The sequence below is a fragment of the Sphaerodactylus townsendi genome, linkage group LG06 (genome assembly GCF_021028975.2).
Source record: "Sphaerodactylus townsendi isolate TG3544 linkage group LG06, MPM_Stown_v2.3, whole genome shotgun sequence".
Taxonomy (NCBI): Eukaryota; Metazoa; Chordata; class Lepidosauria; order Squamata; family Sphaerodactylidae; genus Sphaerodactylus; species Sphaerodactylus townsendi.
Window position 1 is genome coordinate 477,994 of NC_059430.1, and position 13,745 is coordinate 491,738.

The following is a 13,745-nucleotide window of genomic DNA, read 5'->3' on the forward strand; positions in this document are numbered from 1 at the left end:
AGAGATCAAGAAGGAATGAACCTTCTGCTGCTTGCTTGCTTGAGAACAATCCAATGAAAAAAGGGGATTGAAAAAAAGGAAAAAATGTATAGTTGGAACAAACATATTGAATTTAACAAATATAATAATATTCTATACAATAGAAAAAATTAAAAAAAAACACAGATTTCTCTCTGATCAAAATGGAGTTGATTAGAAACTAACTCCAGTTTCCTGGAGGGGGGGAGGGGGGGGGAAAAAGGAGCAAGAAAAGCTCTGCTGGATTTTAGGGGGAAATGGGATGTGGCGGAATTAAGTGGATTTCTCTTACAGCGCGATGTGTGATCGGCCTCTGGGCTGTGTCTTCTCCTCGTTGTTTACGTTTCCACAACTGGAGAAAAACTGTGCCTACCGTGGCCTGCCGGATGTTTTATTACTAGATGTGCCTGAGCAGATACAGAACTGTGTCGGTTCTCTGCCAGAATCCTTACTTCATTCCGTTGCCATTAATTGTGCCTCTTTTGGAAGCAAGTTTCTAGCCCTGTACGTGGTTTGAAGATTATTGGAAACTCTGAATGTTTTACATTGTGAATTTTGCGTTGGACTGGGGGAATGGGGATTTATCTAGGGCCGTGGTGGCGAACCTTTGGCACTCCAGATGTTATGGACTACAATTCCCATTCCCAATTGGCCATGCTGGCAGGGGCTGATGGGAATTGTAGTCCATAACATCTGGAGTGCCAAAGGTTCACCACCACTGATCTAGGGAACATAGGTGTCAAACTTCGCGGCCCTCCAGATGTTATGGACTACAGTTCCCATCATCCCCTGCCAGCACTCGATGCTATTGGCAGGGGGATAACGGAGACATGTAGTCCATAACATCTGGAGAGAGACGATAATTGACAGCCCTGCTCTAGGCTATGGAGAATGGCCTGTTCATATCTTTCAGCGGTTTCAAACTGCTTTGCTACCCGAGTTTGCCTGAAAATAGCCGACTGGCGTCTTGCCGTAATTTTGCCCACAAAGATGCGCTATGTACTTATTTTTCCGGGGGGGATGACTTATTTTCCTGGTGTTCTACTGTTAGCGAGACAGCCAAGAAACTTTGCTTCGATGCTTACTTTCATAAGAACAAGCCAGCTGGATCAGACCAGAGTCCATCTAGTCCAGCTCTCTGCTACTTGCACTGGCCCACCAGGTGCCTTTGGGAGCTTATGTGCAGGAGGTGAAAGCAATGGCCTTCGGCGGCTGCTGCTCCCGAGCACCTGGTCTGCTCAGGCATTTGCAATCTGAGATCAAGGAGGATCAAGATTGGGAGCCATAAATCGACTTCTCCTCTTCCATAAATCTGTCCAAGCACCTTTTAAAGCTATCCAAGTGGAGGGAGGCCTTATATTTAGCACTTCAGCAAAACCTCTACTACGTCTTAGGGTAGTAGTAACAGGTTTTGCTGAGGTTGGATGATGGCAAATTGGCATCACTTTCGGCATATAAGAAAGGGCAACCAGAACTCAGCACTGGCTCTTTCCTTGTTTCCTTCCTTCCGCTATCTGGCTAAATTCACAGCGAGTCATAAAATCGCCCTTGGTGTCAGAGACATCCAGCCTCCGCTTAAATATCACCGAAGGAAGAGAGCGCACCACCTCCCGAGGAAGCCTGTTCCACTGAGTTCCACTGAGGAAGTGCTTTGTCAGGAAACTCTTTCTAATGTTTAACTCCAAACTCTTTGTATTAGCCAGAAGGAAACTCCGCGGCTGGAATCGCACTGGGGGTGCTAGCAGGTGGTTTCAGAGGCTGTACAGCGATGTTCTACAAGCATTCTCTCCTGACGTTTCACCTGCATCTGTGGCTGGCATCTTCAGAGGATCTGATAGTAGGAATGGAAAGCAAGAGTGGAGTATATATACTGTGAGGTCAAAAGGTGAGGCCCTCTGAATAGAGTAGCCTGGCATGTGAGTCACAAAGAAGTCTGTAGCCTGGGAGTAACAATGAAGATAGCAAGGTCAATAGGTGAATGCATCTGAATAGAAGTATCCTGGTCTTTGGGGTGCTGTCTGGCCGTGTTCTAGCAGCATTCTCTCCTGACGTTTTGCCTGCATCTGTGGCTGGCATCTTCAGAGGATCTGAAGATCCTTTTTTTATTCCTTTTTTCCCCACCTTTGAGGGCCAAAAGTGAAGGGGAAAAGTTTGATTTTTAATAATTGAAGAAACCATTCATCTATCAGGCTAAATTAAAAATTAAAAATCTTCAGAGGATCTGAAGATCCATGAAAATGAACAGAATTTGGATGCCAGTGTTGAAAAACTCTAGAATCAAGACAGTGACTAATCAGCTCCACACAAACACAGGACAACTATAGACAATAGCAACCAAGGAAACAAAGACCAGGATACTTCTATTCAGATGCATTCACCTATTGACCTTGCTATCTTCATTGTTACTCCCAGGCTACAGACTTCTTTGTGACTCACATGCCAGGCTACTCTATTCAGATGGCCTCACCTTTTGACCTCACAGTAAATATACTCCACTTGCTTTTCATTCCTACTATCAGATCCTCTGAAGATGCTGGCCACAGATGCAGGCGAAAAGTCAGGAGGGAATGCTGCTAGAACACAGCCATACAGCCCGGAAACCACACAGCACCCCAAACTCTTTAATTTCAATTCATTGGTTCCGGTCTGACCTTGTGGGGCAATCGAAAACAACTGATCTCCATCCTCTACATGGCAGCCCTTCAGATACTTTGCCACTGCCTGCCTCCGCATAGTGATCTTGGACTTCTTTGGTAGTCTATCTAACAGTTTGTCCCAGTTAGAAATGAGAGAGTTTCAGCTTTCGAAATGGTGGCTACATATTGAAAAAAAGATCTTTTCCGTGGGTTTCTCTTGGGAGGCCTTACAAATGCTCACCGCTCCGGAGATTTACCATCGCTTAAAGTCTAGATTATTCGATCAAGAATATCAATTTCTCCTGAGCAAAGCGCAAAGCTCTTGCTCTCCAATATCCCTTGGGATTATCCCTCAGAAATCTAGCCCTGCTATATGCCTGGAACATCTTGTTAATTACAATTGCAGATGGGTCATGACTAGAGCAAGGTGTAACTCTTTTCCGTCAGTACATCTTCAAGGTCGCTTCTCTAATATCCCACAAAACAAGCGTTGCTGTCGTTTCTGTCCTAATACAACTGATTCACTTTCTCATATTCTGCTTCACTGTTCAAAATACAACAACATCAGAACTGATTTGAGAACTGTATGACCAACAGGATTTATGCTCCTTTCTGATAAGGTAAAAATGGCTCAGCTTCTAAATAACTCTAATGCTGAAATCTCTGAAGCTGCTGCTACATTTTTACTCTGTGTACTGCAAGTTGTGCAATAATGATCTTTTTATTGTATTTGGAACTCATGACACACTCTGGTTTTATGCCTAATAAAGGATTTGGATTTTGGTAGTCTATCATCCATGTACCGACAGTAGCCGACTTTGCTTATCTAACGTGATTCAGCTAAGCTGGGCCATCCTAATAATTGTGTGTCATGAAATCTCAGGTGGTGACCCTCTGGGGTTTCCAAGGCAAGAGACAAACAGAGGTTGTTCGCCATGGCTTGACTCTGTGTAGTCACTCTGGACTTCCCTTGGTGGCTTCCTTGGTGGACTTCCATGGTGGCATGCTAAGAAGGACCGACCCATCTTCGCTTCCAAGATCTGATGAGATCCGGACGGCCTGTGCCCTCCAGGCTTCATAATTGTGTGTCAACAAGTCTCAGATGACTTATGGTGACCCTGTATGGTTTTCAAGGCAAGAGACGAACAGAGGTTGTTTGCCCTTGCCTGCCTCTGCAGAACAACCCTGGACTTCCTTGGTAGTTTCCCATCCCAGCGCTGGTCAGGGCTGACCCTGCTTAGCTTCTAAGATCAGACGAGAGGCTGCAGTGTTTGGGACTCTTTAGTTTGGAGAGGAGACGTCTGAGGGGGGATATGATTGAAGTCTATAAAATTATGCATGGGGTAGAAAATGTTGACAGAGAGACATTTTTCTCTCTTTCTCACAATACTAGAACCAGGGGGCATTCATTGAAAATGCTGGGAGGGGGAAGAATTAGGACTCATAAAAGGAAACACTTCTTCACGCAACGTGTGATTGGTGTTTGGAATATGCTGCCACAGGAGGTGGTGATGGCCACTCACCTGGATAGCTTTAAAAGGGGCTTGGATGGATTTATGGAGGAGAAGTCGATCTCTGGCTACCAATCTGGATCCTCCTTGGTCTGAGGTTGCAAATGCCTTAGCAGACCAGGTGCTCGGGAGCAGCAGCAGCAGCAGAAGGCCATTGCTTTCACCTCCTGCAGGTGAGCTCCCAAAGGCACCTGGTTGGCCACTGTGAGTAGCAGAGAGCTGGACTAGACGGACTCTGGTCTGATCCACCTGGCTTGTTCTTATGTTCTTATGAGAGAGGGCTAGCCTGGGCTGTCCGGGTCAGGGCAGAAAGAACAGTGGGAATGTATAATTTGGAGAAACCTGCCGATGCTGCCATTGTGTTTTTTGTAACGTGAAGCCACAGCGTGCCCGTTTGCTTGTGCGCCTTGCAAATTCAGAGCTTCCCTGCGGACCGTCCCTTGTTGCTTAGGGCTAATTTCTCTGGACGGCCGGAGCAAACAAACAGGGCCGCTTCCTGCCCTCCGCAACTCTGCCCTCCCCACCAGACCCGCTGCAGATGCCTGCTCATGGCGGAAGAATGCTTCTGCGGGGTCGCGGTTCTCTCCCGTAAGCGGCCTCGAAGCTGATCGCCTTTTAACCCGATTAGGCCCTCGGCCTCGGCCTCGTCAGCAGTAGCAGAGCGGCCTGCTGCTCTCTTCAGCTCCGTCGGCCAGAATCAGATTAACACCTTCCCGCGCTCTCTGCGGACCTAACCTTTCCCTTTGGATTCCAGCCGGATGCTTCTGCCTTGCTTCAGCCTGACAGGCGGCTCCGATCTCCACGAAGCGAGGGTGAAATTAAGGGGAGGAGGTGATCTGGCAGGATAGATTTCTGCTACTGCTGGGGCTGAGGAGCCGTCGGCGGGGCTGTTTCCAAGGAGCAGGAAACGTGAACTGTTTGGCGGCCCTGTTTATTTATTCGTTTGGTTCCTGCCTTGCCTGATCCCAACAAACTGGGCTCGGGACGGCTTCCGATAAAAATGCATAACAATTAAAATTATGTAGATCGGGCGCTCTGTTGTTTTAACCTGTATGTAACTTTGTAGTCGCTGTTTCAGCTTTTAAGTTTTCAAGTTTTTAACGAATTAAGTTGCATTCTTGTAATTTTGAAATGAGTGTTGATTTGCTGTTTTAAAAGCACAGTCATTTTGTGAGCCGCCTCGAGCCCTTCAGGGGTGAGGCGGCTTATAAATCTCATAAATCTCATAAATAGATAGATAGATAGATAGATAGATAGATAGATAGATAGATAGATAGATAGATAGATAGATAGATAGATAGATAGATAGATAGATAGATAGATAGATAGATAGATAGATAGATAGATAGATAGATAGATAGATAGATAGATAGATAGATAGATAGATAGATAGATAGATAGATAGATAGATAGATAGATAGATAGATAATATCATCAATACCCCCCCCCCCGGCAGATGAAATTCAATGACACTTTAAACACCACAAGGGGGGACTGTTCAGAAGGGAGGGGGCAGGCCAATTAAAATCCTAACAGAAAAGGAAAAACAATGATATAAAAAAGATACTAGGGGAAAGAAAGGGACTCGTGGGGAAGGGGGAGGCCAGCAAGATGGAAACAGTTACTGCCCTTAACTGTAGGGCCTGGTAGAACATCTCAGGTTTTGCAGGCCTGCAGAACTGCATCAAGTCCCACAGGACCCGGGTCTCCCTTGAAAGAGCGTTCCACCAGGTCGGGGCTGGAACCAAAAAGGCTCTGGCTCCGGTCAAGGACAGAAGGATGCTTTTTTGGGTCCAGGACACCAGTAAGTTGCCTCCTGAAGAGCAAAGAGATCCTTGTATTGTCGAAGGATTTCACAGCCGGAATCACTGGGGTGCTGTGTGGTTTCCGGGCTGTACAGCCGTGTTCCAGCAGCATTCTCTCCTGACATTTCGCCTGCGTCTGTGGCTGGCATCTTCAGAGGATCTGATAGTAGGAATGGAAAGCAAGTGGAGTATATATACTGTGAGGTCAAAAGGTGAGGCCCTCTGAATAGAGTAGCCTGGCATGTGAGTCACAAAGAAGTCTGTAGCCTGGGAGTAACAATGAAGATAGCAAGGTCAATAGGTGAATGCATCTGAATAGTAGTGTCCTGGTCTTTGTTTCCTTTGATTGCTATTGTCTATAGTTGTCCTGTGTTTGTGTGGAGCTGATTAGTCACTGTCTTGATTCTAGAGTGCTGCCAGTGTTGAAAAATCAAAGGAAACAAAGACCAGGACACTTCTATTCAGATGCATTCACCTATTGACCTTGCTATCTTCATTGTTACTCCCAGGCTACAGACTTCTTTGTGACTCACATACCAGGCTACTCTATTCAGAGGGCCTCACCTTTTGACCTCACAGTATATATACTCCACTTGCTTTCCATTCCTACTATCAGATCCTCTGAAGATGCCAGCCACAGATGCAGGCGAAACATCAGGAGAGAATGCTGCTAGAACACGGCTACACAGCCCGGAAACCACACAGCACCCCAAAGAGATCCTTTGTGGTGCCCCCTAGTTGGCTCCTTACATCGGGCCTATCATCCTGGGACTCGTCCTCCTCCTCTGGGGAGAATTTTAAAAATGGGGTTGGCCGGACGCCTCTATTATTGTTATTACTATTGTTATCGCTGTTTTAAAGGTTTTAGCCATTTATTTATATTGATATTTTATACTGTACACCGCCCAGAGCCCTTTGGGGATGGGGCGGTATAAAAGTCCAATCAATCAATCAATCAATCAATCAATCAATCAATCAATCAATCAATCAATCAATCAATCAATCAATCAATCAATCAATCAATCAATCAATATCGAGAGAGGCAGTAGAACAAGAACTGTGACTCGCCCAAGGTCACCCAGCTGGAATGTGTTGGAATGTACAGGCGGCAGAGCGGGGAATCAAACCTGGTTCCTCCAGATTAGAGTACTGCAGATACGAGGGAGACGGGTAAAAGCTTTAAAGATCCACCTGGATCTAGTGCAGCTGGTGGAGCGCTGCTTGGATGTGTGCCCGCCACGGAGTCCCCGTGAGGACCCATGACACCCTATTCTGGACCAGTTGGAATTCCTGGAGCAGTCTGAAGGGTAGTGCTGCATAAAGCGAACTACAGTAGTCTAACCTGGAGGTGACTGTGGCATGGATCACAGTGGCTAGGTCAGGGGCAAGATAGGTAAGGGGCCAGGGGGCCACATCGGGCGAAGATGGAAAAATGCCACTCTGGCTACGTGGATGACCTGTGCCTTTAATGATAAGTGGCCATCCAGAATCACCCTTAGACTACTGCTGGACGGCGCTGGTGTCAACTGCACACCCTCAAGAGTGGGAAACTGGCACCCTGAGCCCAAGCTCTATGCGGGCCTACCCTTGCGTTTGATCCGGAAGTTACAGCTGGTCCAACATGCGGCGGCTCGCCTGCTCACGGGGGGCGCCTTTCGTGATCATATTCAACCTGTGTTGCGTCGCCTGCATTGGTTCCCAGTTGAGTTCCGGACAGTGGTGGGATCCAAAAATTTTAGTAACAGGTTCCCATGGTGGTGGGATTCAAACAGTGGCGTAGCGCCAATGGGGCTGGGCGGGGCACGACGGGGGCGTGGCCGGGCATTCCGGGGGCGGGGCATTAATAATTTCTCTGTTACTGTAAAAAACTCCTACTGTAAAAAAAAGTTCCTAATTTCCAGCTGGTATCTTTCTGTCCATAATTTAAACTCATTGTAGCAAGTCCTATCGTCTACTGCCAACAGAAACAATGACTTCTCCTCTAATTGACTGCCTGTCAAATACTTAATACTTTCAAATACTCAATTTTGTTTCTAGAAATCAAAAGAAGGATACTTTCCTGAAACAAGGAACTTTACCATATTTCTAAAACATGTTTTTAAAACAGCCCCACAGGGAGAATGATCCCGTTTTCTACCTTCGCTAACCAGCCACATAGGAAACAACAGGACTTTATGATTTTGGGACCTAATGGGATTTCTAATGGAAAAGCAGACCCAATTAGTAACCCCCTCTCGGCACACACAAATAATTAGTAACCCACTCTCGGGAACTGGTGAGAACCGGCTGGATCCCACCTCTGGTTCCGGATCATCTTCAAGGTATGGGTGCTGACCTTTAAGGCCTTACGCGGCCTGGGACCCTCGTACCTTCGGGACCGCATTACCCCATATGTCCCTACTCGGCCTCTGCATTCAGAAGAGGCCAATCGGCTGGTGGTTCCTGGCCCCTCCATGATGCGGCTGGCCTCCACTCAGGCCAGGGCTTTTACGGCCCTGGCCCCTGCCTGGTGGAACACTCTTCCTCCAGCTGTCCGGGCACTGCGGGATCTTGGTGAGTTCCGCAGGGCCTGAAAGATGGAGTTGTTCCACCGGGCTTTTGGAGTGTCCAGCCGCTGATGTGCCCCCCCCCCTTATTTTAGTCTCCTGTGCTTGGGGTCCCTTTACCATCTACGGGACCCCTCCCCCCTCCTTGGGAGGGTTTTAATAAGGATTTTATTGCTGACGCTGTTTTTTATATGCTGAGCGCTGTGTTTATTTTAAATGGGTTTTAATTGTATGTTGTTTAATTATGTTGTTCACGGCCCAGAGCCCTTTGGGGGTAGGGCGGTATACAAAACTCAAAAATAAATAAATGAATGAATAAATATGTCTTCCTGGCTCAGCCGCAAGAGCGCCATCTTCAATGGATTCAGACAACTCTGCCTCAGCCGCTTCTCAATGGCCTCAGGCAACTGGAGCTGTATCCATCAATTCAATAAGCCTTTATTGGCATATACATGACAGTATAAAAATACAGTTCCAGTTAAAAAGTGAATAGTAAAAAACTTCGCGTTTGTCATACATTCAGTTTACAAACTTCTGACAAAAACTTTGCCACTATAAGGCAACAATGAAAGTCCTGACAATTTAAAAGCGTAACTACCGTATATATTCATGTATAAGTCGAATTTTTCAGCACATTTTTAATGCTGAAAAAGCTCCCCTCGACTTATATGCTTGAGGTCATTAAATTTTCGTGTGTGTGTTTACTTTGCCGGCCAGCAGGGGGCGCAGTTTTTATGCTAGCAGCACCAAGATTTCAGGGGACCCTCAGAAGACACTCCTGATGATACCAGCCAAGTTTGGTAAAGTTTGGTTCAGGGGGTCCAAAGTTATGGACCCCCAACGGAGGTGCCCCCATTCCCCATTGTTTTCAATGGGAGCTATTAGTAGATGGGGCTACCCTTTTTTTGAGGGAGTCCCATAACTTTTGGACCCTCTGGAACCAAACTTCACCAAACCTGGCTGGTCTCATCAAGGAAATCTCCTCCTATGAAACTCCAGCCAGGTTTGGTGAAGTTTGGGTCAGGGGGATCCAAAGTTATAAGATCCCCAAAGGGGTGCCCCCATCCCCCCATTGTTTACAATGGAAGCTAATAGTAAGATTTTCCATTTCTAGGTAATATCCCCTCTTAAAATCCTAGAAGTTGGGTTACATTTGGACATACAGGTGATGAGGAGGAATCCAGTTTTGAAGGATTTTAACTCCTGTGTTTTAGCTTGGTTGCTGGTTGAGCCTAAGGTTTTTGTACGTTTAAAGTTATTGTTGAGACCATATTGTTCTTGTTGACCCTCTTTTCCACTTACAGAGCCAGTTTACTGTTTTTCTTTGAAATAAATATTCAAAAACATTTAACCTACTGATGCCTCAATTAATGTAATTTTATTGGCATCTATTTTTATTTTTGAAATTTACCAGCAGCTGCTGCATTTCCCACCCTCGACTTATACAGCTTGAGGTCAATAGAGTTTTCAGCTTTTTTTGTAGAGTAAAATTAAGTTCACCTGGACTATACTTATGCTTGAGATGCGAAAGCTTACTACAACGGTAGTATATCACAGTACTTTATCTGATTCAGTATAATCAATCATAGGGTATATAGCTTGGGATAGCAGGCTGGATCGGAGTTCTTGGTATAATAAGCAGTTCAGGAGAATGTGTGGGATGGAATCCAGCTGTCCTATGCTACAGGTACAGAACCTCTTATCGCTTGGAAGTCCTTTAAGTCTCCCTCTATGTAGCAGAGATGGCATGATGTTAAATCTAGCCAGCATATATGCTCTCCTGTGTATGGGATTTGTGAGCGCTGTAATATAATAGGCTGGGAGCTGTATCCATCAGCAGATATAGCTGGGTGTCACCTGCATATTCATGGCAACCCAGCCCGAAACTCCAGACTAGCTGGACCGGGGGATGCATGTAGATGTTAAATAACACTGGGGGAGAGGACAGCCCTGTGAGGGACCCGGCACTCTAACGAGTGTCACGATGACATCTTGTCCCCTTGCACTGCCCTCCCCTCTTTCTGGAGGAGAATGAGGGTTCATCGAGTGCCAAAGAAGGAAAGTATTGGTGTCCATTACTTCTAATACCAGAATAAATAAGAGAGGCGATCATGAACATTTTTGTTGAGCTGAGAGTCAGCGTGGTGTCGTGGTTAAGAGCAGGTGCACTCTAATCTGGAGAACCGGGTTTGATTCCCCGCTTTGCCACTTGAGCTGGGGAGGCTTATCTGGTGAACTAGATTAGCTTGTGCACTCCAACACATGCCAGCTGGGTGACCTTGGGCTAGTCAATGTTCTTTGGAGCTCTCTCAGCCCCACCCACCTCGCAGGGTGTTTGTTGTGGGGGTGGGAGGGAAAGGCGGTTGTAAGCCCCTTTAAGTCTCCTTACAGGAAAGAAAGGGGGGGGGGGGTTATAAATCCAACTCTTCTTTTTTTTCAATTTGTAATCCATCAGTTAAAGCACCATTTATTAAAATCCTTGCATGTTGGTTTGTATAAATACTTTGTATCCAGTTCAAAAATCTGAAGCCACGGTTTAAGTTTTAAAGCATCTTCAATAGAAAAGACCACGCTATATTATCAGATGCTTTCTCAGCGTCCACATAGATCCGTGGTGGCAAACCTTTGGCACTCCAGATGTTATGGACTACAATTCCCATCAGCCCCTGCCAGCATGGCCAACTGGCTGATGGGAATTGTAGTCCATAACATCTGGAGTGCCATAGGTTCGCCACCACTGATATAGATAAACGCTCATTTTTTTCTTTTTTCACCCCCCACAAATTCTATTGCATAGACTACAAAACAAACATTGCACTTCATATATATTGGGAATATATTTGACTGGTCAAAATGATATATTGTTTGAAGATAATTATTAAAAGACATGGATGAAGATACTGGAAGATGTGTAAAGATGGTCTAAAAACGGCTAGGAAAAATTTCCACCGTAAAAATGAATGTCTTGCTGAAATTAAATGTTCTATTTCAAATTTTATCAATCTGCATACAAGAAAAAAACCTTGAAAGAATAACAAGCCTATAAAAATATCTGGCGAACTGGATTTGCTTTCCCATTCCTCCACGTGAAGCCTGTTGGGTGACCTTGGGCCACTCAGTTTTCCCAGAACTCTCTCAGCCCCACGTGCCGCACAAGGTGTCTGTTGTGGGGAGAGGAAGGGAAGGGGTTTCAGAACTGCTTTGAGACTCCTTATGCTTGAGAAAAGTGGGTTAAAAATCCAACTTAGGCTGGGAGGCCTCGCATACACTGGGTGTCTCTGTGCATTAAACTGATTTTGGGAATCAAAGGAGCTTTGTCCTTAAGAAGGATCCAGTTGAACTTGGAAACCACGCCAACTGCGGCCATTACCTGCATCCAGGATGCCTTGGGCTAAGATTGCGCCGAACTTGGCCATCACGTCATCGTGCTTATCGTTGATGACTTTGGAATACAGCTGTCTGAACTGGCTGACCTGCGACAGAAAGAAAAACAGATGCAAAGTTTTGAGCAAAACTGTTCAAACAGGCGGCCGACGCAATTCAGAGCAGCAAATCTTGAACCAATTCCCCCCTCCCCCAAACCAGAATAGCAGTAATTATTTTAATAACGTTACAGCCAACAGATTGCTGTACAGATAGCTAAATAGGAGCGGCAGTGGTGCAGTGGTTAAGAGCAGGTGTACTCTAATCTGGAGGAGCCAGGTTTGACACCCCGCTCTGCCGCCTGAACTGTGGAGGCTTATCTGGTGAACCAGATTAGCTTGTGCGCTCCAACACATTCCAGCTGGGTGACCTTGAGCTAGTCACTGTTCTTTGGGGCTCTCTCAGCCCCACCCATCTCACAGGGTGTTTGTTGTGGGGGGGAGGGCAAGGAGATTGTAAGCCCCTTTGAGTCTCCTACAGGAGAGAAAGAAATATAAATCCTGCTCCTCATCCACCACCCCTCCTCCTCCTCCTCCTCCTTCTAAGACATTAGAGGGTCATGACAGGTGGCCTATCAGATGCCTGTTGGACAACTTCCTCACCTGACCCCACCCTCTTGTAGCAATACTTGGTTGATGCCAGAAGAGGTGATGGCAGGTGCCACGGTGCCCACGGACAGCATGTTGGGGGCCCTGCTCTAGGGTACTCTTCAGCAGTGGCGAAGAGGGTTAAGAGCTCATGTATCTAATCTGGAGGAACCGGGTTTGATTCCCAGCTCTGCCACCTGAGCTGTGGAGGCTTATCTGGGGAATTCAGATTAGCCTGTGCCCTCCCACACACGCCAGTTGGGTGACCTTGGGCGAGTCACAGCTTCTCGGAGCTCTCTCAGCCCCACCTACCTCACAGGGTGTTTGTTGTGAGGGGGGAAGGGCAAGGAGATTGTCAGCCCCTTTGAGCCTCCTACAGGAGAGAAAGGGGGGATATAAATCCAAACTCCTCCTTCTCTTTTTCTTCTTCTTCTTCTTCTACTGCCAAGTGTAGCCACATGCCTATCTGAAGCCATTTATCGGACCAAAGGCACACCTCCGTAGCAACATAATTTGTTTATAGAACGCAATAAGGACCACAGCATCTTCCCTGCCAAAGAAATTCCAGCAGCTACAAGCCACAAAGACAGCTGGATCGTTCGTACACAAGGACAGAGAGTACGTTCCAGAGGCAGGATGCGATTCCTCCCATTACTCAATTTTCACTATCGATCAAACCAAATTACAGTTAACTGCTAATACGATTCCTTCCTGAGCCAATCCTTCGGCATGTTCAGAATGACTTTAAGACGATGGATGGGCCGGCGCTTCCGCAAAAGCTACTTACAAAATGAGGCTCGGAAGCAGCCTCACACGCATAACGAAGATGTTCCGCTGGCTTGGTACAGACTCCTTTGAATAAGCTTAAAAAGAAAAAAAACTGCAGCCCTAAATGTTAGAATCATAGAGTTGGAAGAGACCCCAAGGACCATCAAGTCCGACCCCCTGCAATGCAGTGGGAGTCTGTGTGGTTTCCGGGTTGTATGGCCGTGTTCCAGTAGCATCTTCTCCTGACGTTTCGCCTGCATCTGTGGCTGGCATCTTCCTCTGAAGATGCCAGCCAGAGATTCAGGCGAAACATCAGGAGAAAATGCTACTGGAACATGGCCACACAGCCCGGAAGCCCTACAACATGCCAGAAATGTTATTGAAGAAATGCCTTCATTCACGTTCTATTCCTATGTCTTCTCTATAGCACAGATGAGCAACAGAACAAAAA

At 46.4% G+C, this 13,745-nt stretch overlaps 1 protein-coding gene across 1 annotated transcript in view; it reads right to left on the bottom strand.

Annotated features, from left to right (window-relative positions):
• Positions 1–13,745, bottom strand: part of PSMD1 (proteasome 26S subunit, non-ATPase 1) — a 134,175-nt gene that overhangs the window by 13,076 nt on the left and 107,354 nt on the right. The window contains 1 exon segment of the mRNA XM_048500710.1: positions 11,887–11,989. Coding sequence (XP_048356667.1) covers positions 11,887–11,989 — 103 coding nt within the window.